Here is a 24,116-nt window from a genome sequence, read left to right as displayed (position 1 = left end):
AAAATAAAATAAAATAAAATAAAAAAAAAAGAAAAGAAATACCAAACTCTCTGAGGGATGCTTCAGGAGGAAGACATTAGGGGAAGAAAGCTTGTTTTGCGACTTTTCTACTATATTTAAAATTTTTTACCATGTGTATGTTATTTTGCTTTAAATATAAGTATACACATATATAGGGCAGCCCGGGTGGCTCAGGGGTTTAACGCTGCCTTCAGCCCAGGGCGTGATCTTGGGGTCCATGGATCGAGTCCCAAGTCGGGCTTCCTGCATGGAGCCTGCTTCTCCCTCTGCCTGTGTCTCTGCCTCTTTCTCTCTGTGTCTCTCATGAATAAATAAATAAAATCTTAAAAAAAAAGAAAGAAATCTGAAAACAGTGCATTCATCCTAAATAAGGGATTGGCTCAAGGATTGGCTCAATGTTGCCCCATCTGTGCAAGCGCCACCCCTGGAGAGAAACTGCACATTCGTGGATGCAGAGAAGGATGTTAACCACTAAAGACAGATGCTTCTGGGTGTCTTGATCTGGCTTCATCTTTACTTCCTTTTTGGTGTTTTTCCTTATGGAACACTTTTTCTTAAACATCAGGTATATATCACTGTTACAAAAAGTCAGGTATTTCCTAAGCAAAAATAAGAGGCCCCAGGGGAGCCTAAGGAAGTGAGAAGCTGGAGTCCAAGAGTGGATGGGGAAAAAAAGCTCCCGCAGCTCTTGTGTGTAGCACCAACATTCTTCTACATCCAGAATCTCTGCAGGACAGCAACCAGGACAGCAGCCAGACCAGCTGTGCAAAGCACATGAGGGACATGAGGACCTGCAGGGTATGCCATCCTCCAGCAAGTGGCAGCTTCAGGGCGATTTGCTAGATCTCAGGATGTACAATTCTACCTCTTGGAATTTTCCATAAGAAATAAATGCATGGGGATCCCTGGGTGGCGCAGCGGTTTAGCGCCTGCCTTTGGCCCAGGGTGCGATCCTGGAGACCCGGGATCGAATCCCACGTCGGGCTCCCGGTGCATGGAGCCTGCTTCTCCCTCTGCCTATGTCTCTGCCTGTCTCTCTCTCTCTCTGTGACTATCATAAAAAAAAAAAAAAAAAAAGATTAAAAAAAAGAAAGAAAGGAAGAAAGAAATGCATGGGGGCGCCTGGGTGGCTCAGAGGTTTTGGGCCTGCCTTCGGCCCAGGGTGTGACCCTGGAGACCCAGGATTGAGTCCCGCATCGGGCTCCCTTTCATAGAGCCTGCTTCTCCCTCTGCCGGTGTCTCTGCCTCTCTCTGTGTGTGACTCTCATGAATAAATAAATAAAATATTAAAAAAAAAAAAAAGAAAAAAGAAACAAATGCATGGGGGCGCCTGGGTGGCTCAGTGGGTTAAGCCTCTGCCTTCGGCTCAGGTCATGATCCCAGGAGCCCGGTGTTGGGCTCCCTGCTCAGCGGGGAGTCTGCTTCTCCCTCTGCCCCTCCCCCACCCCTTTGTGTTCTCTCTCTCTTTCATGCTCTCTCTTAAATAAATAAAATCTTAATTTAAGGGATCCCTGGGTGGCGCAGCAGTTTAGCGCCTACCTTTGGCCCAGGGCGCGATCCTGGAGACCCGGGATCGAATCCCACGTCGGGCTTCCGGTGCATGGAGCCTGCTTCTCCCTCTGCCTATGTCTCTGCCTCTCTCTCTCTCTCTCTGTGTGACTATCATAAATAAATAAAACTTTAAAAAAAAAATAAACACCCAAAGCAAATGCATCTCCACAAAAAGCCATGTGTTAGAATATTTACAAATGTCCCTGGCAGCTTTATTCACAATGGCCAAAACAGGGAACAACTTGGCTTAGTGTGTGAGGGCTGCCATAACAGACCGGGGGGGCGGGGGTTAAACAACAGAAATATATTTTCTCACAGTCCTGCAGGCTGGAAGTCTGAGATCAAGGTGCTGAGCAGACTGGTTCCCTTGGAAGCCTCTCTCCTTGGCTTTGTAGATGGCCTTCTTCTACGTGTGTCATCACGTGGTCCTTATAAGGACACCAGTCATATTGGATTAGGGCCCACCTTAATGATGTCATTTTAACTCAATTATTTCTGTAAAGGCTCGATTTCCAAATACTTCACATTCTGAAGTCTTAGGGGTTAGGGCTGAAACATGAATTTTGAAACATGAATTTCAGCCCATAACACAACACAAAACTCCATCAGCAGATGAATGGATAACCAAAGACAAACTGTGGTTCATCTCTACAATGGAGCAAAAAGGAGCAAACTAATACCCACGATGACATGGATGCGTATCACAGACACCAAACAATTGATCCCCTAGATACCATTTTTTAAAAAAGATTTTATTTATTTATGCATGAGAGACAAGAGAGAGGTGGAGACATAAGCAGAGGGAGACGCAGGTTCCCTACAGAGAGCCCAATGCGGGACTTGATCCCAGGACCCTGGGATCATGACCTGAGCCAAGGGCAGACGCTCAACCACTGACCCACCCAGGTGCCCCCTGACTTTGATATCATTTGTGTGAAATTCTCAAGCAGGCAAAACCAACCTATACTAACAGAAATCAGAACTGAGATGATCGCTCAGCGTGGATGGGTACCAGGCATCCTTTCTGGAGAATTTCCTATGTGTCCATCTGGGTAATTGATGACACAGGCAGGTAGGTACACGTGTAAACAGTAATCCAGCTGCACTTAAAATCTGGAGAGGAACAAAGCAAAGTTCAGTCACTCTATCTCAGTTCTATTCGTAGCATTTCCCATCCTTTAAATAAAATCAGGGCAGCCCAGGGGGCTCAGCGGTTTAGCGCTGCCTTTGGTACAGGACGTGATCCTAGAGATACAGGATCGAGTCCCATGTCGGGCTCCCTACATGGGTCCTACTTCTCCCTCTGCCTGTGTCTCTGTTGCTCTCTCTGTGTCTCTCATGAATAAATAAATATAATCTTTAAAATTAAATAAATAATTAATTAATTAATTAAATCACCTTGTTCATAGGGCTCCGGGGTGGCTCAGTTGGTTCAGTGTCTGGCTGCCTTCGCCTCAGGTCATGACCTGGGGTCCTGGGATTGAGCCCCGAATCAGGCTTCCTGCTCAGCGTGGTGTCTGCTTCTCCCTCTGCCTCTGCCATGCCCTGCCGCCAGCTTCTGTGTGCACTCTCAAAATCTTAAAAAAATAAAATAAAATCACCTTGTTCGTTGTGGATTTTGTCCACCTGCTTTGGTCTTGAGGCAGGAAGAGACAGTGCTGGTTTGTTGTTCTGCTACATGCCCAGACCAAGCACCAGGTCTGGAATAGAGTTGGTGCTTGGTCAGTGGTTGTAGAACATGATCTACCTAAGTGATCAGTGGTTGTAGGACACTATCCACCTAAGTTTTCTGTTCCTAGTCACAGATGATGACTGCATGTGAATGTGGGCAAAGGTGACAGATGATGGTAGGGCATTGGGCTTCCTCACAACATAAAAAGGGGAAAAGATGCTTGACCACTCATTTTGGCTGTTCTGGGATGCAATGTACTTTCTCTATAGCTTGTCTTTCTTCAAAAATTCAAAACGTGCATGAGAGAGAAAAGCAGGTTGCAGATGGTAAATGTTATTCTATTGCACATATCTAAGTATTTTTAAAGACCTAGAGAATGCTAGGTTTATGGACTCACAGATGTGGGAACGGTAGAAAAACTCAGACAGGAAGGAGACACAGCAAGCAATATGCTGATAGTGGTTACGTCTGGGGAAGCAGCAGATGGGATCTGGGAGCCACAAAAAAGGGTTCTAGCTGTGCCTTGAATGTTTATTTCGTTGACTAACCTGCTGTTGTCGAAACAGGATGGGAGTTCTAAAAAAAAAAAAAAAAAAAAAAAAACTCAACACAGAATTACCATATGATCCAGCAATCCCACTTCTGGGTATATCCTCGAAGGAACTGAAAGTACGGACACAAATAGATATTGGTAACTGTGTTCAAAGTAGCATGCATCACATCGGTGAAAAGTGGAAGCAAGCCCAGTGTCTGTTGAAAAATGAGTGGATATACACAATGGGGTTCATCCATCCAACGGGCTATTATTCAGCCTTAAAAAGGAGGGACTATTCTGACGCCTGCTAAGACACGGACGAACCCTAAGGACATCATGCTCAGTGAAAGAAGCCAGACACAAAAGGACAAATACTGCATGATTCCACTGCCAGGAGGTCCCTGCAGTCAAATTTACAGAGACAGAAAGTAATGATGGGAATTAGGGGTGGGGAGGTAGTGCTTCCTGGGGACAGAGGTTCAGTTTGGAAAGATGAAAAAGTTCTGGAGAGGGGCAGGGGTGAGGACTGCACGACAATGCAAATGTGTTTAATGCTACCGAACTGGACACTGAAGAATGGTTAAAATGGTATTTTATATGTATTTACCATAAAGGGCTTAAATTAAAATTAAAAATTAAATTTAGGGGGCGCCCGGGTGGCTCAGTGGTTTGGCGCCACCTTCAGCCCAGGGCATGATCCTGGAGACCCGGGATCAGTACCATGTCCGGCTCCCTGCATGGGGCCTGATTCTCTCTTTGCCTGCATCTCTGCCTCTCTCTCTCTCTGTGTCTCTCATGAATAAATAAATAAAATCTTTTTAAAAATTAAATTTAAAAATTAAAATTACAATATTAAAGTTTAAAATTAAACACACACACACATGGACATGCACACACCTGAAGCAAACAATGAGATATCACTTCACACCCACAAGAGTGGCTATTATTTCACTAATAAACAAAAATAAGTGTTGGTAAGGATGCAGAGGGGCTTGAACACTTGGGCGTTGCTGATGAGAATATAAAATGGTGCAGATGTTGTGGAAAAGTTTGAGAGTTTCTCAAAAAGTTAAACATAGGAATTGCCTTATGATCCAGCAATTTCACTCCTAGGTATGTGCTCCGAGTAGCTGAGAGAAGGGATTCAGATACTTCTACACCAGGCTCATTGTAGCATGACTCACAATAGCCAGTGGAGACAATCCAAGTGTTCACTGACAGATGAACAAAATGCGGTGTGTCAGACAATGGAGTGTTATTCAACCCAAAAAATAATGAAGTTCTGACGTCTGCCACAACATGGATGAACATCAAAAACATGCTAAATGAGGGGTGCCAGGGTGGATGGTTCAGTCGGTTAAGCAAGTGACACAAGTATCACAAAAATAAGCAAATTCAGCATATTGGCTAGGTTTTCTTGATTTTTTTGGGGGGGGTGATTTTATTTATTTATTCATGATAGACAGAGAGAGAGGTAGAGACATAGGCAGAGGGAGAAGCAGGCCCTTACCACCCTCCTCCTCTCCCCTCGGGGAGCCTGATGCAGGACACAACCCCAGGACCCCAGGATCACGACCTGAGCCAAAGGCAGACACTTATCCACTGAAACACTCAGGCGCGCCAGCAGGTTGGCTAGGTTAAAAACAACAACCCACCACACATAGTACACAAAGTCAATAATCAATACAAGTCAGTCTTTAGAGGCAAAGGACCACTGCTTAGAAAGTAACATCCTTCCCCTCTCCATCTCCCCCCAAAGAACAAAATAGAAATCCCTTTTATGTCGGTGATGGAAAGGTTAAATACCTAGGAATCAAGCTAAGAAATCTGCAGTATCGAGGCGCCCCTGGGTGGCTCAGCAGTTGAGCATCTGCCTTCAGCTCAGGACATGATCCCAAGGTCCTGGGTCAAGTCCTGCATCAGCCTCCCCACAGGGGAGCCTGCTTCTCCCTCTGCCCATGTCTCTAACTCTCTCTCTCATGAATACATTTTTTAAAAAAGATTTTATTTATTTATTCATGAGAGACACAGAGAGAAAGAGAGGCAGAGACACAGGCAGAGGGAGAAGCAGGCTCCATGAAGGGAGCCCGATGTGGGACTCGATCCCAGGTCTCCAGGGTCATGCCCTGGGCTGAAGGCGGCGCTAAACTGCTGAGCCACCCAGGCTGCCCAAATAAATAAAATCTTAATGAAAAAAATTGCAGTGTCAGGACACCTGGGTGGCTCAGTTGCTTAAATGTCCAGCCCTTGATTTTAGCTCAGGTCATGATCTCAGGGTCTTGGGATCGAGCCCCTCAGGCTCTGTACTCAGTGCAGTCGGCTTGGGATGCTTTCCCTCTTCCTGTCCTTCTGCCCCTCCAGCAGCACACACATGCACACTCTCTAAAATAAATAAAATCTTTTTTTTAAAAAAAAGAAAGAATCTGTAGTATCTAAATGAAGACTTTGAAATGTTGAGGGACATAAAAATATCTGTTAACCAGGGTTGACCCTATTCTTAGAAAGGCAAGCTTGTCATTAAGATTAGTTTTCCCCATAAGTCTATAAATTTAATATAACCACTATAAAAATAGCCACTAGGATTTTAGAAGATATGCCACATCTAAAGTTTGACACTGTCACTCAACCACTAGAAATGTCCGTAGATGTGGATTCAGACACAGGAACAAATGTACACACCATCATTTGACCAACTGCCTGCCCACTGAGGCACAGTAGTTTCTAAATACAAAAGGATAAAAAAATAAATTTTTAAAAAGATTTTATTTATTTATTCATGAGAGACACAGATCGTGGGGCAGAGATGAAGGCAGAGGGAGAAGCAGGCTTCATGCAGGGAGCTTGATGTGAGACTCGATCCTGGAACTCCGGGGTCACAACCTGAGCCAAAGGGAGACTCAACCACTGAGCCACTCAGGCGTCCCAAAAACAAAGTTTTTAAGTAAACTTTTTTTTTTTAAAAGAGGGCAGGAGTACGAGTTGGGGAAGGGGCAGAGAGAGAAGCAGGCTCTCCACTGAGCAAGGAGCCCGCTGCGGGGCTCAATCCTAGGACCTGGGATCATGACCTGAGCTGAAGGCAGACACTTAACCAACTGATCCACCCAGGCGCCCCCAAAAGTAAACTATTTTTTTTTATTTGTAAAGATTTTGTTTATTCATGAGAGACCGAGAGAGAGAAAGGCTGAGACAGGCAGAGGGAGAGGCAGGCTCCATGCAGGGAGCCTGATGTGGGACTCGATCCCAGGTCTCCAGGATCATGCCCTGGGCTGAAGGCAGCACTAAACCACTGAGCCACCCAGGCTGCCCGTGTAAACTGTTCCATAAGCCATTTTTAAGTAATCTCCACACCCAACATGGGCCCAAACTCACGACGCTGTGATGGAGATTTGCACACTGCACTGACTGAGCTAGCCAGGCGCCCCGATAAACAGTTTAAAATAAAGGCATTCCTTCTACTTAGTAAGTAGGGACAAGCTGGTGATAGACATCAACACAGAGGAGTCCCAAAAACATTATGCTGAGTGAAAAACCAGATGCATGAGCCTACATTGAACTGAATAGCTCTAAGTCCTCTATGGAGACCCAGTTGGACCAGGGGTTGCCTGGCAGCAGGGGAAGGGGAGCAGTGATGGGGGGGAGGGGGCATAAGTGGTTTCTGCAGCCATGGAAACGTTCTACAGCTTGAGGATGTGGGTTCATTTATCAACATACAAGTGGTACGTTCAGGACTGGTTTCTAATAGACCCTGACAGAAACAAAACAGAACCAAACCAAGGGCTCAGCAAGACATCTGCAAGGAGAACAGCCTTTGAGGTGTAGTTTTAATCAGTGGCACCGTTTAGAGCAGGGAAAAGACAGACACGCTGGACTCGGGCAGAGGAGGACCTCAGAAGGAGGTAAGGATTCTGTTGTCTGGGTCAAGGGGTCTAGGAATGGGGAAAAGGTTTAACATAATTGTCATTCTACTCACAATATACTTAAAAAAAAAAAAAAAAAGAGGAAGGGGGGAAGGGGCAGAGGGAGAGAGAATCCTGAAACAGTCTCCCCCACCGCCCCCCCACCCCCAGCACAACCTGACGCAGGGCTCAATCCCATGACCCTGATTGTGACGGGAGCCAAAAATCAAGAGTCGGATGTTTAACGGACTGACTCACCCAAGCACCCCCTCACAATATACTTTCTAAATGAAATGTTTAGCTTTTAAAAAAGTAGGGGGGCAAACAATGTATAACAGGAAAATAAAACCCGATAGGGGAACTTTACCAGGTACTAAGTCAAGCTGCTGTGTTTACCACATATATTTGCTACCTGGGGTAGCAAGCCGAGGGGTTTATTTTCATCCTTACAAAAGCAATGTTAAAAAGGAGAGGTCACAGAAATAAAGAAAGCACTAGTCTGTGCTCTGGGGGACAGGGATAATGGAAGGCTCTGAATAATGGAAAAGCAGACAAATAGAAATCTAACCCCTAAAAATAAGATTCCTATATGGCAAAGATGGGACAACTCAACAAGGATTAAAGAAGCAAAACCCAGGATAGGCAAAAGGGAAGTTGGCACTGCTGGTGGGAGCAGCATTAAAAGCTTTAGAGGGAGGGGGCACCTGGGTGCCTCAGTGGTTTGAGCTTCTGCCTTCAGCTCAGGGCGTGATCCCAGGGTCGTGGGACCAAGTTCTGCATAGGGCTCCCAGCATGGAGCTTGCTTCTCTTTCCTCTGCCTGCGTCTGTCTCTCAAGAATAAATAAAATCTTTCAAAGGAAGAAGGAAAACAAAAATGTTTACACTCAATGATCCAGGAACCCCCAATATTTCCCAGAAAGAGACCGAAAAGCATGTACTACGATGTTCAACACAGCCCTCTTTCGAACAGTCTAACAGGAGGGACACCTCTAACCTCTTGGGATGGAGGTGGTTTTAAGTTTTTATGTTTGGACTATGTGTAGTCCCTTCACTCCTATGACTAAGATGCCTGTGACTCACCGAGGGGAGAGCTACAGCTAGAGGGCCACCGAGCACACCATTTACGGGTAGAGGCGGTGGGACAGGTATTACTTACCATCTTACCAGTGGTCCTCTGTGTCGTGTGTGCTGGTGACTAACACTTCTTTGTCTGCTTCTGCTTTGTTGGCATTTTATAGCCAAGTCCTTTCCCAAAGACAAACCAAAGAAATGGTTTGTTGGTCTTAGAATTCAGGATTCAATTAGGCTGACTTCCCAGAGAGCCTACCTAACAGATTCTTACATGGAGGGTGTATCAGTGGCCATCAGCCAGGGCTCTTGAGTGACGCCACTCTTATTCCTCCACCATCCACTACACAGGGCTTCTACTCTCATGGTCACAAGAGACTTGAGTGCTGCACCACCAGGCATCCCACTCCAGTCTAGAGCAAAGAAGGGCTACAATGCGGAAGGCCAACTAAGACTTGCTTTAGAAGATTTTCCTGGAAGCCACACTATCAAGTTCCACTTGCATCTCATTGGCCAGAATGGTCACAAGTTAACCCCCATCCCCCAGGATGTACATGGCACACCCGAAATGCTCCAAACCTCAAAGCTCTGTGGAGTCCCCTTCAGCTCTGAGGAACCCGTGCTCATCCAGACTCAGCTGAGAGTCAACCAGAAGCCCCTCAAATCACAAGTCACCAGCCAGGGTGATTTATAGGAGAGATTTATTTGAAGAAATATTACAACATATAAAAACTACATAAAGTCTTAATTTCCACTCATACAGTGGTAGATTTGATATAACGCATAATAAAAAACTTTTAAAATCCAGAATGCACAAAGTACTGCACAGTTTGATCACTAAGTCATTAGTTGATAAGCAAACCTCACAGAACAGCTCCATGTCAGCCAAGGCCACAAACACTGTGAACGACACATTTGAACTGACAGATTTTGACATGTTAGAAATACAACATCAGTGCATGTTGGGGATCCCTGGTGCCAGAAACAAGGGCGACGGGAGGGCAAAACTAGTCCTTAAGCAGTTTCTTCCTCCTTGGTTTTAACTAAAGAAAAATAAAAGGCAGAGTCATTACAGAGCACACATAGATTACCCTAAGCAGCGGGCAAGCGGAACAGGTTCAAATTGGGGGCTACGTTAATAGCCAGGTGTTGACGCTAATGGCCCACCAAATAAGCACCAGCAGGAGCTCGGAATGCATATCCAGTGAGACTGCAACTGCTCACAGGGGTTCCCTAGGGATTCTCAGGCCGCCTGGGCTAGGGTCTGAGCCAGGCCTGACGAGAGGGTCCCCCCCAGCTGCACGCCCGTTGCCCCCACTGTACCTGAGGCACTCTCTCGAGCTTTGGCCAACATACAGCGCTTGATCTCCAAGCCGATGGCTTTGGCCAGGGGCGGTGGCACAGCATTTCCCACCTGCAGGAGGCAAGGGGGAGATGCCTGGCTTGGTGTGGCCGGGGTCAGCACCAGCTCCAGGTCTTCTGCTCCTATGGGCCACCAGAGCCCTTCCGCCACGATGGCTCTGGGACCCTCCCATCTGCCCACCTTCACACCCCAAACCTGATGTCAAGGGGCCTTTAAAGGGCTTTAGGTAAACTCAGATCCAGGGCAGCCAGGGTGGCTCAGCGGTTTAGCGCTGCCTTCAGCCCAGGGTGTGATCCTGGAGACCCCGGATCAAGTCCCACGTCAGGCTCCCTGCATGGAGCCTGCTTCTCCCTCTGCCTGTGTCTCTGCCTTTCTCTCTCTGCCTCTCTCTCTCTCACAAATAAATAAAATCTTAAAAAAAGAAAATTGCTTCTTTAAATAAACTTAAAAAAAAAAGTTTATTTATTTATTTATTTATTTATTTATTTATTTATTTATGAATGAATGAATGAATGAATGACAGACAGAGAGGCAGAGACACAGGAGGAGGGAGAAGCAGGCTCCATGCCGGGAGCCCAATGCGGGACTTGATCCCAGGAATCCAGGATCGTGCCCTGGGCTAAAGGCAGGCGCTAAACCGCTGAGCCACCCAGGGATCCCCAGAAAATTGCTTCTTTAAAACAAAAAAAAACTCAGATCCAGATATAGAAGTCACCATGCTTCACTTCTAGCTAAGAGAGGTTGTTTCTAGAGAACAGGACTCGGGCAGTGGCAAGGCAGGGGGGTTTCTGCTCTAATCCCTAGGCGCTGCTGGCTTTGTGAGCCTCGTGCAGGCATTACTTGGGCAGAAATATGCTTAAGAAACACCGAACTCAACCCCCCCTAAGATCAGTGAGAGACTCTTGGTTCATTCCTACCACTGCACATTTACTCTGCTCCCTCACTGGAGTTCAGGGCCCTAGAACTTCCCACCTTGGGCTAAACCTGCCTCGAAGCTGTAAATGGCAGCTGACGTGCTTAAAAATGCCTGACCATGAGTCCCTGGGCCCTAGGGACAGGGTCCCCTTTCCTGGGAGTACTGAGGCCAACCAGCCACTGGAATCTGGGCACTCAGTGTCCCCTTAGAAGGGACCATGTGAGTCCTGCCGACACACCCTTCCCCTGGGTCAGGCAGAGGGGCCTCTCTCCCCTTATGGCCTCTGTGGGACACCACTGAGTCCCTCATCAAGGACGGAGGAAAAGCAGGCCCCGCTCTACTCCCCACTGACCTGTCGGTGCTTATCTAGGATGTTGCCAAACAGCCGGTAGGTATCCGGGAAGCCCTGGGAACGGGCACACTCCCGCACGCTCACGACGCGGTGCTGCTCAGGGTGGAGAACACGGCCCTGGGGGTGAAAGGTTAAGGTGGGGAAGGGGAACAAGACTGGGCCCACCAGCCATTCGGGGCAGGAGGAGGGAAGTGAGGAGCACTAGCTTCCAATGGGCCATTCCCACTGGCTGACCCCGTGCTGCTGTCCCCTCCCAGGCATGACCCAGCCCTCAGACCCACCTGCTTGCCCATGGGCTCAGGGTTGGTGACGGTCGTGCTGAAGAAGCCATCCCACTCCAGACGTCCGTAGAGGCCGGCCCAGTGGTTGTGCCTGTTCCCGGTGTGGGGCAAGCACCAGGGGATGAGGGTGTTGAACTGTCTAGCCGCGGAGTCACAAGCTTTGCCCGCTAGAAGAGAGAGTTGCAATGAGACTGTGGTTCTAGAATGGGAGGGACAGAGCAGCCAGCAGTCCCCATCCACAAAGCTTTATCATTTGATGCTCTCAGCATCTATTTATAGCAGAGATGTGTGCATTTGGCTTGTCTGTGCCTCACTTGGGGCTTCAGGTCAGGGAGTGGCAGTCCCTGGTATCTCCTGCCAGGAGCCCCCTGGACTGCTGCAGGTGATTAGAATCTAAGGGGGCAAGGGGCAAGGGTGTTGAAAGTAAAACCCAAGGGAAACCCCACCCAGGGCATGAGTAGGGTCCCCACCTTCCACACAGGAGCAGACCCCACGGAGGGCCCCAGTGCTGCTGCAGCCATTTTTCTTGTCATGGTATGTGTACCGCAGCTTCCTGGCCATGGTGCCATCAGAGAGCCGCACCTCAATGTTCGGCAGGTCACGCCAGTCTGAGCCTGGGGCCAGAGGGATGTGCCGCATGCGGGCGGCCACCAATGCACTCATGTCCTGAAAAGGCACAGCAGGACTCAGCTGTCACTTCATCCAGGGAGCATTTAAGCCCCTGAGGTAGTCTGGGCACTTCCATTCTAGGCACTGGAGACATCAGTGATGAGGAACCTCAAAGGGGTTTGTACCACATCTTGGGAGATAAACAGTAGCCCAAGTCCACAACCTGGGGACTGCGTGTGCCATGAAGGTAACAGAGCAGGGACCTGGAAGAGCCTGGAGGAGAACGGGTGAAGGGACAGCTTAGGGCAAGCTGAGAGGGTTTCTCGGAGGTGGTGATATATGAGCTGAGCCCTGCAGGATCAGAGAACCAGCTACAGGAAGAACTGGGTTTGGTGCATCTGGGAGAACACAGAGAACATGGGCAGAAGAGATGAGGTCAGTCAGGGGGGTAGTGGCCTGACACCTATTTAGGAAGAGCAGGAGCTCTGACGCTCTAAGTGACGGTGTGCTGCAGAGGGCACAGATGGTAGTGGCAAAAAGAAGAACAGGAGGCGAGGTGGGGGTGGGGGGAAGAGCCAGCTGAGAGGACACTGACTGAGGGTGAGCAGGAAGGGACCAGGCTCAGACCCTGCTTCCGACCCCAAGCCCTGGCTGGGCTCCAACCACACATCCCATTCTCATGGGGCCACTGGTCCAAGCAGGCCAGCGCTGCTCTGCCAAGGTGCCATTACCTTACAGATGTGATCCCTGAGGATGGGCTGGTACTGGGAGCCCCGGAGCTGCCTCTGGAACCAGGACTGAGGCTCCCCGTTGTACAGGATCTCGAGTGCCGAAGCTCCATTCCGGACCTCAGGGAGGTCAGACATTGTGTCCCGCACGGTGATGGTTCGGAACGGGCCCGAGCTTAACCTGCAACAGCACGGCAGATAGCTGAGGACTCTGGGGATCCAGGGCCCTGCTGCCCCTCCCATCACAGCTACCATATCCTGACTGCTGCCACTGACCCCTCCGGGTAGGATGACCTAGCTCAGAAGTCAAAGGGCCGCCCAAGGTCACAAGGGCAGCATTTTTCTTAGACCCTGTCTACGATGAGGATGAGCTAGGGTATGGGCTCCGCTCACTACTACAGCCAGGTCCAATTGCTGCCCTGCGTGCAGCGCTCACCCAGAGTCAGGGCAAGACCAAAGGTTTGGTATAGTGCTTGTGCGCCAGGCCAAACACCACACTGACTGCTCTAACACATTCTCCTCACTCAGGCCTCTTGAGAGACCTGTCGGTAAGCAAACCTCCCAGGTAACACAAGCACCATACACAGTGGGGCAAGCGGGGCTCCCACCTGGTTATGTTACTGACAAACTTCTTGTCATCCACCACGACACTCAGCTGGCAGGCCCGGGGCGCGAACACATGCAGCGGCTCTGGGAACAGGGGAAGCTTCTCCCCAGGTGCCGCAGCCAGGATGATGGCCCGCCTCCGAGTCTGGGCCACGCCATACTGACCAGCCTGAGGAGAGGGCCAGACACGCACAGTCAAGCGGGCACTTCCAACCAGCCCCTAATAAACTCAGCAGGTTTACCCCCAATAAGAGTAAGTGGGACAAAATGAAGGACAAAAGATCCTGTGCGATGGCCACTAGTCTCTGGAGAAGATGGGAGTAAACCCTGCTGGCATTTCCAGCCAGCTCTTTTGAGAGCTCTACGAGAGAGCTCATGATCTCAGCACTTGGGAGAAAAGCAGGCAGAGAGCCACGGAGCCCTGCTACTGACCTAGCAGCAAGTGGGCATAAGAGCTGCCAACAAGGTTTGACTGGTGAGCCCAAGACCCAGTGTTCCCGGTGTGGGGCACCGGGCTAGACACGGGGGAGCCAGGGGGCAAGGGAGCCAGCACTTTGCTCATGCAGACACTGCCTTCCAGCCAGACTCCCTTCTCAATTTTTTTTTTAATTTTTATTTATTTATGATAGTCACAGAGAGAGAGAGAGAGAGAGAGAGAGAGAGAGAGAGGCAGAGACACAGGCAGAGGGAGAAGCAGGCTCCATGCACTGGGAGCCCGATGTGGGATTCGATCCCGGGTCTCCAGGATCGTGCCCTGGGCCAAAGGCAGGCGCTAAACCGCTGCGCCACCCAGGGATCCCCTCCCTTCTCATTTTTGAGTGTAGCTTCAGCTTTAGTTATATCATTAGCTGCTGAACGGATATATAGACTAGCTGCTTTTCAGATAAAGCCTAGTTCCCTCTGATCACCCAATATCTATTCACGCAAAGCTACCAGTAGCTACCTGGAGTATAATCTCCCACCTTCTCCTAAGGTTTCTACGTGTGTACATTGACCCAAGAGATACTTCTGTTAAACCGTAATGGTTTAGTCTGCATTTTCTTGCAATTCTGGCTTCACCACCACCCATGGGGATCTAACTGCTACCTAGAGCTCCACAGCTGGCCACCACCCTTCCATCTCAAAAGAAAGGGGAGAGAAACACATGGTCCCCCCTCATGCACAAGCAGATGTGACTCTTGAGACCCTAAGACACAGATGGACTTACTGGCACACCAGTTCTGTGCTCCCCAGACCTAGAAGCTGCGAGCTTCTAGGACAGATGTGAGGACAGATGTGTGCTAAGAAGTGAGTACGGGCCCCAGCCGCCACCTCCCCTTCCCTCCCCAGCACCACAGGCCTATCCCATTCAACTCTCTCTTCAGTTAGAGACAACCTGCTGCAGTCCAGGGGCCACTGAGCCCCTTTCCTGTCCACACCCCTCTGCCCCCCTTTGCCCCCTTCCCCAAGGAAAGCCCACCTGCAACACGCCAAAGGTACACTGATAGCCCATGCGGACGAGGCAGCGGAGAGTGAGCTTCAGGACCATGGAGCGCTTGAAGGAAACAAAATTCCGGACGTTCTCCAAGAGGAAGTAGCGGGGCCGGTAGTAGTCACAGTAGCTGTGGGAGGTAGGAGAGACTACGAGGGTCATCTGCTCGCACCAAATGAATGGGAAGGCCTATCTACCAGAAGCTACACCCGAATGTTTGATGTCTGCTTGTTGGAATGCCATACCCGTCAAATCCCCAAGTCTCTTGGCCGAGAAGCCAGCCACGAACTCCCTGGAAGCAAAGGCTGGGCGCTTGGCCACCGCACCGGGCCTCCAGCAGCCACTCTGGCTAACCCCACTACTGCTGGCCGCTGGCACACTTGGTGTTGCAGCCCCAGGGTTGGTGGTCTCATTGCCCTCAGGCAGCCCTGAAAACAGGAGCCTCAACTCCGTTTACCTGAGAAAGGAAACCACCAGGGAGTTCTTGAACTTGGAGTAGGTACGAGAGTTGAAGCGGTTCATGCCACTAAACCCTTGGCAGGGCGGCCCACCGCACAGCATCTCCACATCTCCCTTCTGAGGCAGCTTCTGACCACGGGAGTTGGTTGCCTCCCCAGCCATGACAAGCTTCAGCAGCACGTTGCAGTCCTCCGTGAACACCGTGGATCCAGGGTTGTTTAGCCGAAACGCCTGGGCCGCAGGGTCCCACATCTCGATGGCCCACAGTGTTTCTGAGATGCCTGGGACATACGAGGACAGATGTGTGCTAAGAAGTCCCTAGAATCACACTTGAGGCAGAACTGTGACCAGAGCCAGAAAGGACTTCTGGGTAGTTACGCGGGAAAAACCTCACGGTGTTTACCTGCTTGGTGGAACCCTTCCGACAACCCCCCACAGCCAGAAAACACATCCAAGGTCCGAAGCTTCGGAAGTTTAATTTCTGTCTCTGGTTCACTTGGCTCGCATGTTTGAGACTTTGCCTTGCCCTTCCCTGGAAGACAGGCCACAAGTCAGTCAGAGCCCCCTGACCTGCTCTCCTTAAACCCTCATTTTGAATTCACAGCAAAGAACGAGGTGACATCAGAAGCTGTGTTTTCATACACGATGACTCATCAGTCCCTGAATTATGTAAGAGACTTGAAGAGAATGTGGGAAAAACAACGTACCTTTACCCTTGCCTTTCCCTTTATTTCCAGGGCTACGGGCGTGGTTTGGAGGATCTTCGAAGCTTTTGTTCTTGGCATTATAGGCCTAAGAAGGGAAAAAAAAAAAAAAAAAAAAAAAAATCACAACAGTCTGGCAGAGAAACACACTGGTCCCTTTTCTAACAAAGACAATTTAGGTTAATCTGATAAAGATCCATTTAATTTCCCCCTAAATCATGGCCATAAGAGATTAGCCATCAATAAGAATACTTTGATTTTGTTACACTGGAAACAGGGCAGGGAAGGGAGAGAGTTCTATGATACAAACACTGTACATGGCCAACATTGGACTTCCTGCTATTGTAAGTACTTGGACTACGCATTCTAAACATAGGCAAAAGTGATATATTAAACCACCCATAGTGCAACCTGGGGGAAACACAGGTATGTATCAACTTTAGATGACCCGACACCGAAGAACCACGTTCAAAAGTGACTAGCTTCATTGACAAGACGCCCAGATCCTTTCTTAATTACCAGAGCCACTGCTCAGCTGTACAGATATCACCTGGCTATAGGTGCAGGGACAGAGGGGCAGGGCCAAGTCTGCCAGGGAAAGCAGTGCCTTTCCCTAACTCACGTTAAGATGCTGATAGGGCTAGCAGAGGCCACCTAACAGTCTCCAAATAAACTAGAGGTGCACAAGGACACTCAGATGTTACTTTTGGCTTTAAAAAAATGTGTTAAGTTCCAGAAGAACTTGAATACCATGGATTCAGACTCTGGGTAATTCAGCTACTTTCCTGGGGGCTAGGACTTTGACCTGAAGCCCCTCCCTCCAGTAAGTCCAGAGTACCACCTCAAGGAAGTAGAAGCGGTCTGGGCCCCCTGCTGAGAAGTCCTGGAGGCACCCAGGCAGGTCCTCCCCATACTCCACAGTACAGCGGCCCTGCACGGCCTTGAAGTCCACCACCACCTCCTCGTCACTCCAGTAAAGCAGGTTGATGTCCGCATGGTAACTTGCTGGGGTAGACTTGTGTGTGTTTTCTGGCCTGAAAATGTAAGAGTCTTTTGTTAGCAGTTTTCTTTTGCTGTTAACTGACAAAGAATTAAATGGCACCACATTTCTGGGGTGTTCAGAAAACAATGGGTGAAGACTGCAAACCCCAGTTAGGTCAGCTTGATTTTTATCCCCTTTAGCTGGCACCACCAGCTAAATGTGATTCCTTGCCATGAACTCAGCAAATGATGTGCCGGCTCCTTCATGCCCATGACTAGCCCAAACAAGCCAGCCCTGCATCACAAACAGCTGCCTACTAAACATCTGGAGTTTCCTTCTCTTGCCTCTACTAGCCAGACTTCTCATTTCTTTTCCGATACAAATGATTATTACAGGGACGCCCGGGTGGCTCAGCAGTTGAGTGTTTGCCTTCAGCCCAGGTGTGATCCTGGCATCCCGGGATCGAGTCCCACATCCAGCTCCATGTAGGAGCCTATTTCTCCCTGTGTCTCTGCTTCTCTTTCTCTGGGTCTCTCATGAATAAATAAATAAAATCTTTAAAAAAAGTGATTACAAAGACTTTAAAAAAAATCTTTAACATACACTAGGTAAGTGAAGCAACCTTACAACTGTCCTTGATTAGTTTCAAGTTAGCTCCTAACCAACTAGGAGTTACTAGGATCCCAGAAGCAGACTGAGTGAAGCCAAGAACTTGGGAAAAGGACAGAGAGGAACCCCAGAAACAGGGAGGGGCACCTGGGAGGAACTGGGGGCAGAACTCAGACAATCCTAAATAGATGGCAGAGCCCACGACATTCTACCCCTGACTTTGTCACATGCTTGACTTCTGCTTAAGGATTTCTTTGGGGGAGAGAAAGCTACTGCTTTAAAACAAAGGTCTACAGAAAGACTATGAAATATAATTAAGTTACTGTCAGCATCCACCAGATAACTGGAAACACTTAGAAAAACAGCCACCTCTACCGAAGTCTTAAAAAACCAGTTTTCACCTCATTTCAGACTTCTAGAAGAGTCATGCCTTCTGAAAGAGCAGAAGCCTTCACAGACCTGTAGAATTTGTTGATCCTGATCTTGATGTCGGTTTCATTAGGCCTCCCATTGCTCTTCTTGGTACAGAAGATTTCTTTTATTCGGCCAATTCGATATGGCTCAGGGGCATCCAGGTTACTGCCTTTGATGTAATCAGAGTATTTCCGGTAGTGTTCTGGATATAGATCTTCATCCACAGGCTCCTTCCGTGGGCGTTTCACGGGACTGGACAGCTTGATGCTGCAGAGAAGCAAGAATCAGGCATAACTGAACACAAAACCATAAAAAGCAATTACCTCAGCCTGACCAGCCAATAACAACTACTACTTAAATCCAAACTACTTAAATCCAATGTAGCTAAGCGCCCAGAGATTTACAGAGAAATATTAAATCTCATTCCTAGTTTAAAATGAGCATTCTTGAGATGCCTGGGTGGCTCAGTTAGCTAAATGTCTGCCTTCAGCTCGGGTCATCATCTCAGAGTCCTGGGTTCAAGCCCTGTATCAGGCTCCCTGCTCAGTGGGGAGCCTGCTTCTCCCTCTGTCTGCCCCTCCCTACGCCGCCCCAACTCGTGTGCATGCTCACTTTCTCAAGTAAGTAAAATCTTTAAAAAATAAGATAAAAATAATCACCTTCCATGTGTGCACTGCTGGCTACAGTAGCTGCTGACACTGCCTGAATATGCCCAGCTCCTGGCCACATGAAAGGACTGCACTTCCTGGCCTGTGACTCATTCCGTTCAAGAAGTGTGAGACGTGACACACAAACATTTCTAGTGTGTCATGTGAACACTAAACTGCCAGGAAAACCTCCAACACACTTTCCCTTGGCTCAGACTGGCAACTTTGAGAAGGCAGTGGTTCCACAAGCTTGGTTCCCTGAGTGACCCAAACAGTCAAGTGTCCTGCCGAACCATGATGGACACATACTAGAGGCAAGAAGGAAACCTCCCCATTTGTGGGCTTGTTACCAAGGCATGACCTATGCTCTCCCAACTGAGGTGCTACTAGAGGTGATGCTGCTTAAAGAATGGGGCAGAGACTCATAGACTGGGCAAGCCGAAATTTGGCCTATGAAGGCAAAGCTGGTCATTAATTAGGCTACACACTTTTGAGGCTGCCATTCAGGAAAGTAGCTGCCAGACTTTCCTACCAGGCTGCCTTAGTCTGACAGGTTCCAAAGGTGCTTCTGAGCACCTGTGTGGACGCCCTGCTGCACAGTGAGCACTGGGGCAGACAGCACCTTGGGCATCCCCCGCTCCACAAAGGACAGGGGAGCTCAGGGGGCTACAAGCACCAACTATGTAAGGCTGAGGGGACCCTGCCCTCTGTTCTGCAATTCACAGTAATTTAACTGAGGGCGGGCACTGGAGGAAAATGCAACTGCAAATCGGCAGATGAAGTTCAGAAAGGTTGGCTGTAAAGGCAATCATGCACTAGTTCCTAGGACAAAGACTGGATCCAGTTGGAAATTCCTTGGATTTGTCCCCGAACAGCCCCAACCCTCTGATGAGCAAAGAGGTCTCAATACCTCCTGGTAAATAGGATTACAACTCACATTCGTTCAAGCTCTACTCTAGGCCAGGTGCTGGGCTAAGTGCGTGCAACCAACTTCATCCTAAGAGCCCAGCAGGCCAGGCACTCCTCCCACAGACAGGGACTAAGAGGAGATGGTCTCTGCCCTGGAGCCTCACGGCTGGGCAGGGCCCCACTTCTGGCACCAGCGCCCCCTTAGCCAGCGCATGCTCGGACATCCTTGAGGCTTACAGCTTCACTCTGCAATGAGCTAGACTCCCTATACACTGGAGGGCTGGCTATCGCTGACACCATAGATACGACAGTGACCGTTTAGGCAGCAACTAGTCCTGGGATCCAGAGTGGAGGACACTGCAAAGCCAACCCTGTACTGGCCCAGAGCTCATGTCCATGACCTGGGCAAAGGGGGCACTCACTTGAACGTGAAGGCCTCGGGGAGGAGGTACACGCCATCACCCACTCGATACTGGATGCCGTTCTTGGTGGCTGAGCTGTATAGAACCCGGTTGTCCAGGTCTTCAAGCTGTTCCAGGACCCTTGGAATTTCTTTTTGCCTCATTTCAGCCAGACGGGCACAGCTTACACAGAACCTGGAGTGAAAGACAGAAGCAAAAGACCCTGAGCTGATTGGTAGTGGCTGTAGTAGCAGTCAGTGGTTTCAGAGACTCTGATGACCAATGGAGAATATCTGCAGGTATTTGAAGGAACTAGCTTTCCTTTAGTTCATGTTCGCACTTTGAAAATCCTTACTTGGGACCAAAGACACAACACAAAAAAATGACAAGCCAATCCTACTTTTGAGTATTTGATAAAAACCCTAAGAAAAAACAAAAACAAACAAAAGAAAAAACAAAGCAAAACCCAGAAGACAAACAGAATATAGAATACAGTAAAGAATATTCCAGTCAGAACTCCATGTCTAAGGAATCTCATACTATTATCTTTAAAGGCTGAAAAGCTAGTTGGTAAAATTCAACATTAGCTAGAAATGGCCTTCATTAGAGATCAAGTCAAAAGGCAGCGCACCAGGCTGACTGGAGAAGCACCAGAAGCATGTCAGCCAGCCCTCCCAGCCTTCGCCCTATCAGCATCACTACTGCCCTAAGAGGCACCAATGCCACATTTGGTCCAAACAAGTAAGGTACAGAGGTTACAAAGGAAGGCATGGGGCACTGAACATCTGAAGGAAATTTTAAAAAGTGAGCCTCTCTAAAAGCAGTCACTCGCCAGTTAGAATAAAGTGGCATCAAAGGTATCACTTATGAAAGAAAGCATCTAAGAAACACAAGGAAACATGCAAGGTCTGTAGCATAAATGCTGAGGAGCACACAGACACACTCTGCTCCTGGATAGGAGAGTTTCTCACAAAGGTAACCCCATGCCCAGGCTGTTCATAGACTTAAAGCAACTGCAACCAAGTCAGGCTGGACTTGGATTACTGTGGGAAAGAAACCCTGCCAGACAGAAGCACATGAAAGTCAGGAGTGATGCACAGAGCAGCACAGCGCCCCAGAGCACCACCGGAGCCCAGTCCCGGCACTCACTTGTACTTGTTATCCTCCGTTGGCTGGGTTTTCGGAGGGGACTCAAATCTCGCATAGTCTTGATCATACCACAACTGGTAGAAGTAGGTCTTTCCGTCGTCCTCTGTTATCAGAGCCTCAGGATCCATGCCTCCCTTTGAGCACAAGGACCCGGTGTCAGCCACGACCCCACGCAAGTGAGGGAAGGGCATCCAAGGAGCGCTGGCCACTCACCTCCAAGGCCCAGTTTTCCGATGGAGCTTTATAGACAACCTTCACCTTGCTGTGGATGTATGACAGCTGCATGTCCTCACATTCATCTACCAGGAAAAGCTCCAAGGGGTCTGATGTGGCTCCAAGGACTGTGTCTGTCCCAGCACAGAACCAGTGGGCATGAAACATCTGCCCGTTGCTACCGTCTTCCCACAGTGCAGTGACCCTGGAGTTGGAAGAAAGTCCCTCACTTAACTGGCAAGTCTGGACTGAGTCTACTTAGGGGAACTCATTTTCTTTTTGCAGTGAGCCTAGCAAAGAACCGCTGTGGCTATCTGCATATAAGCCTCTCCCAGTTGTTTAAGAGAAAGTGTTTTCTGAAGTCAAGCAAAGGAAAAGATACAAACCTTGCTAGATACAGCGGTTTTGAAGAGTCATCTGGAATAACAGAGACACAGTCTCCCACTTCCAGGGTTTCTGAATCGATGCAAACCTTCTTATAGTAATCCTTCTTCCCATCAGTCTGCAAATGACAGCTTCATTTCAGGGGAGGATGGGTTTGAAGGTCCAGGGTAGGCCTGACCTGCTTGTTCCTATTACGTTATGTAAAAGCCTCATTCCTAGTAATTTCATTAAGTCACAAAGCTCTACTGACCTGGCTACTACAGAAAATCTCTACCTCCCTTGGCTGGAAATCTGCATGAAGAGCACTCACATGCACTCCTTGTCAGCTCTGCCCTTCAGTGTCAGCAACAAGTTAGATTCCAGCATTTGATTTTAAACAGCACTGATCCCAACTCCTCACCACAGTCCTAAGGCCACATCCTAGTCCCAACTCCTGTCAGCTGTGAGGACCTACTTCTTCCACGAGGAAAGCTAATTTCCACCTGACTCTCCCCCAGATCTTTGTTGGCTAGTTCCTCGCCAACCTTCTGGGTCTCAGCTAAGATGCTGCTTCCTCAGGAAGCCTCCAAGCCCCCTCCCTCCAGCCCTCTACCCACAGGGCAGTACACGTGCCTACCCTCACATACTAGAGGATCAGGACCACAGGACAGGGGCTGAGCCCCGTCCAGACCTATAACAGCACCTGGCATGGGTAAGCCTCACGCTACAGACCAGACCTTTGGCTTACAGACATCAAGTAAGCAACGGTGAAAGAACATTTGCTCTCCAGCTTTGGTAAAAGTTGTGCCTTAGACAATCATAGAACTATGGGGAGGCAATCTGCTAGTGCCACAAAAACACCCATACCCCCAGCCAGAGGGGGAATGATGGCTCTCTTTGAAATAAGCTTCAAAGGAGAACCAGCCTGACACTGAGGACAGTGTCAAATGCCCATTTTGGAATGTTAGCAAAATGGAGTCTGGGGCACACACATTTCTGGTGCATGGCTAAGGGCCTTGGCCTCTCCCACTGGCCCTGGTCCTCTCCGAGGCAAAAATGTGCAGGTTTCTCCGTGATACACAGGGGACAACTCCTTTCGCAGATGTATGACAGGAAGTAGACCGTCTTCTCCAGGATTACCTTGACAGCATCTCCAACCCAAGAGATCCGATTCTTGTTCTGTTTCTTTTTCTTCCCCTGGTGCATTTTTTTGGGTGATGGCACCTCTGGAATATTGTCATCGACTTCTTCATCGTCATCTGCCTCCTTCATGGCCATATTGGGGCACCTACAAATTCACTTGTTATAAGCAAGTCCTCTTTCATCAGTAAAACCTACTGGGGCTGTTTAGACAGGGGACAGGCCGAGTGACAATGCTAGACAAGGGAAGGCTGCCAGCTCTGTGCCTTTTGGTCCACCTTCCTGTACAAAACTAGCATTTTCCTCTGCGGCAAGAACAGCGTTGGCCAAACCTACCTCCTCTCCTGGCAAGCCTGTTTGCTCCGTCCGCTACCACCAAACTTAACCATATCTTTACAGGCTTTACACTGTCCACATTCGGGCTGTTGACAAACCTAAAAATATTTAAGAAGTGAATGAGGTGGCCGTTAGTAACATTGGTAACCAGATTTTTTGGAAATTACAATTTAAAAAACTGTATTTAGCCTCATTAAGTTAACTATAAGAAGTTCAGAACAAGATACCATTCAAACCCTCTAGGTTAGCAAGTTTAAAAAGGACATGTGTTGGGATAAGTGCAGAGAAACGAGAACTTACAATGCTCAAAGGGATAAGTGGGCACTACCACTATGGAGTTTTCTAGACCAAAGTTAAGCATATAACCCACACTCCACTATTTTTGCTTCTACTTAGAGACAGTCCAAGAAGCCTTTTTCAAGGACATTGCCACAGCATTTATAAGAGACATAAGCTGGGATATTCATATAATGAAATACTATTAAACAATCAAATTGAGTCGACTACATCTAGCTGTATCAATACATTGCAATACAGTTGCAAATACCAGTTGTGTGTATTTAAGAAGCTCTGAACATTGCCTATAGATGTGCTAGGTGAAAAAAAATAAAACCAGAAGAATGGTGAGAACATGTAAATTCCTTTTTTTTTTTTAATATTTTTTAAATATTTTATTTATTTATTTAGGATAGTCACAGAGAGAGAGAGAGAGAGAGAGAGA

The 24,116-nt window shown here is 48.5% G+C and overlaps 1 protein-coding gene across 6 annotated transcripts in view; it reads right to left on the bottom strand.

Moving 5' to 3' along the window:
- Positions 1 to 9,427: 9,427 nt before the first annotated feature.
- The window catches only part of DNMT1 (DNA methyltransferase 1), a 59,572-nt gene continuing 44,883 nt past the window's right edge, over positions 9,428 to 24,116 (bottom strand). For all 6 annotated transcript variants that reach the window (XM_072787342.1, XM_072787343.1, XM_072787339.1 and 3 more), the window contains 19 exons: positions 23,396 to 23,493; positions 23,060 to 23,207; positions 21,943 to 22,058; positions 21,557 to 21,761; positions 21,344 to 21,477; positions 20,216 to 20,389; positions 18,283 to 18,504; positions 17,074 to 17,266; positions 16,236 to 16,320; positions 15,932 to 16,060; positions 15,527 to 15,809; positions 15,058 to 15,199; positions 13,601 to 13,767; positions 12,996 to 13,173; positions 12,126 to 12,321; positions 11,656 to 11,822; positions 11,375 to 11,491; positions 10,067 to 10,157; positions 9,428 to 9,786 (listed from right to left, as the gene is read on the bottom strand). In XM_072787342.1, coding sequence (XP_072643443.1) covers positions 9,758 to 9,786; positions 10,067 to 10,157; positions 11,375 to 11,491; positions 11,656 to 11,822; positions 12,126 to 12,321; positions 12,996 to 13,173; positions 13,601 to 13,767; positions 15,058 to 15,199; positions 15,527 to 15,809; positions 15,932 to 16,060; positions 16,236 to 16,320; positions 17,074 to 17,266; positions 18,283 to 18,504; positions 20,216 to 20,389; positions 21,344 to 21,477; positions 21,557 to 21,761; positions 21,943 to 22,058; positions 23,060 to 23,207; positions 23,396 to 23,493 — 2,874 coding nt within the window. In that variant the 3' untranslated portion in view covers positions 9,428 to 9,757. The remainder of the gene's footprint in view (positions 9,787 to 10,066; positions 10,158 to 11,374; positions 11,492 to 11,655; positions 11,823 to 12,125; positions 12,322 to 12,995; positions 13,174 to 13,600; positions 13,768 to 15,057; positions 15,200 to 15,526; positions 15,810 to 15,931; positions 16,061 to 16,235; positions 16,321 to 17,073; positions 17,267 to 18,282; positions 18,505 to 20,215; positions 20,390 to 21,343; positions 21,478 to 21,556; positions 21,762 to 21,942; positions 22,059 to 23,059; positions 23,208 to 23,395; positions 23,494 to 24,116) is intronic.

The sequence above is a fragment of the Canis lupus genome, chromosome 19 (genome assembly GCF_048164855.1).
Source record: "Canis lupus baileyi chromosome 19, mCanLup2.hap1, whole genome shotgun sequence".
Classification (NCBI taxonomy): Eukaryota; Metazoa; Chordata; class Mammalia; order Carnivora; family Canidae; genus Canis; species Canis lupus.
Note: the sequence above shows the minus strand (reverse complement) of the source record. Positions and strands in the feature narration are given on the sequence as shown.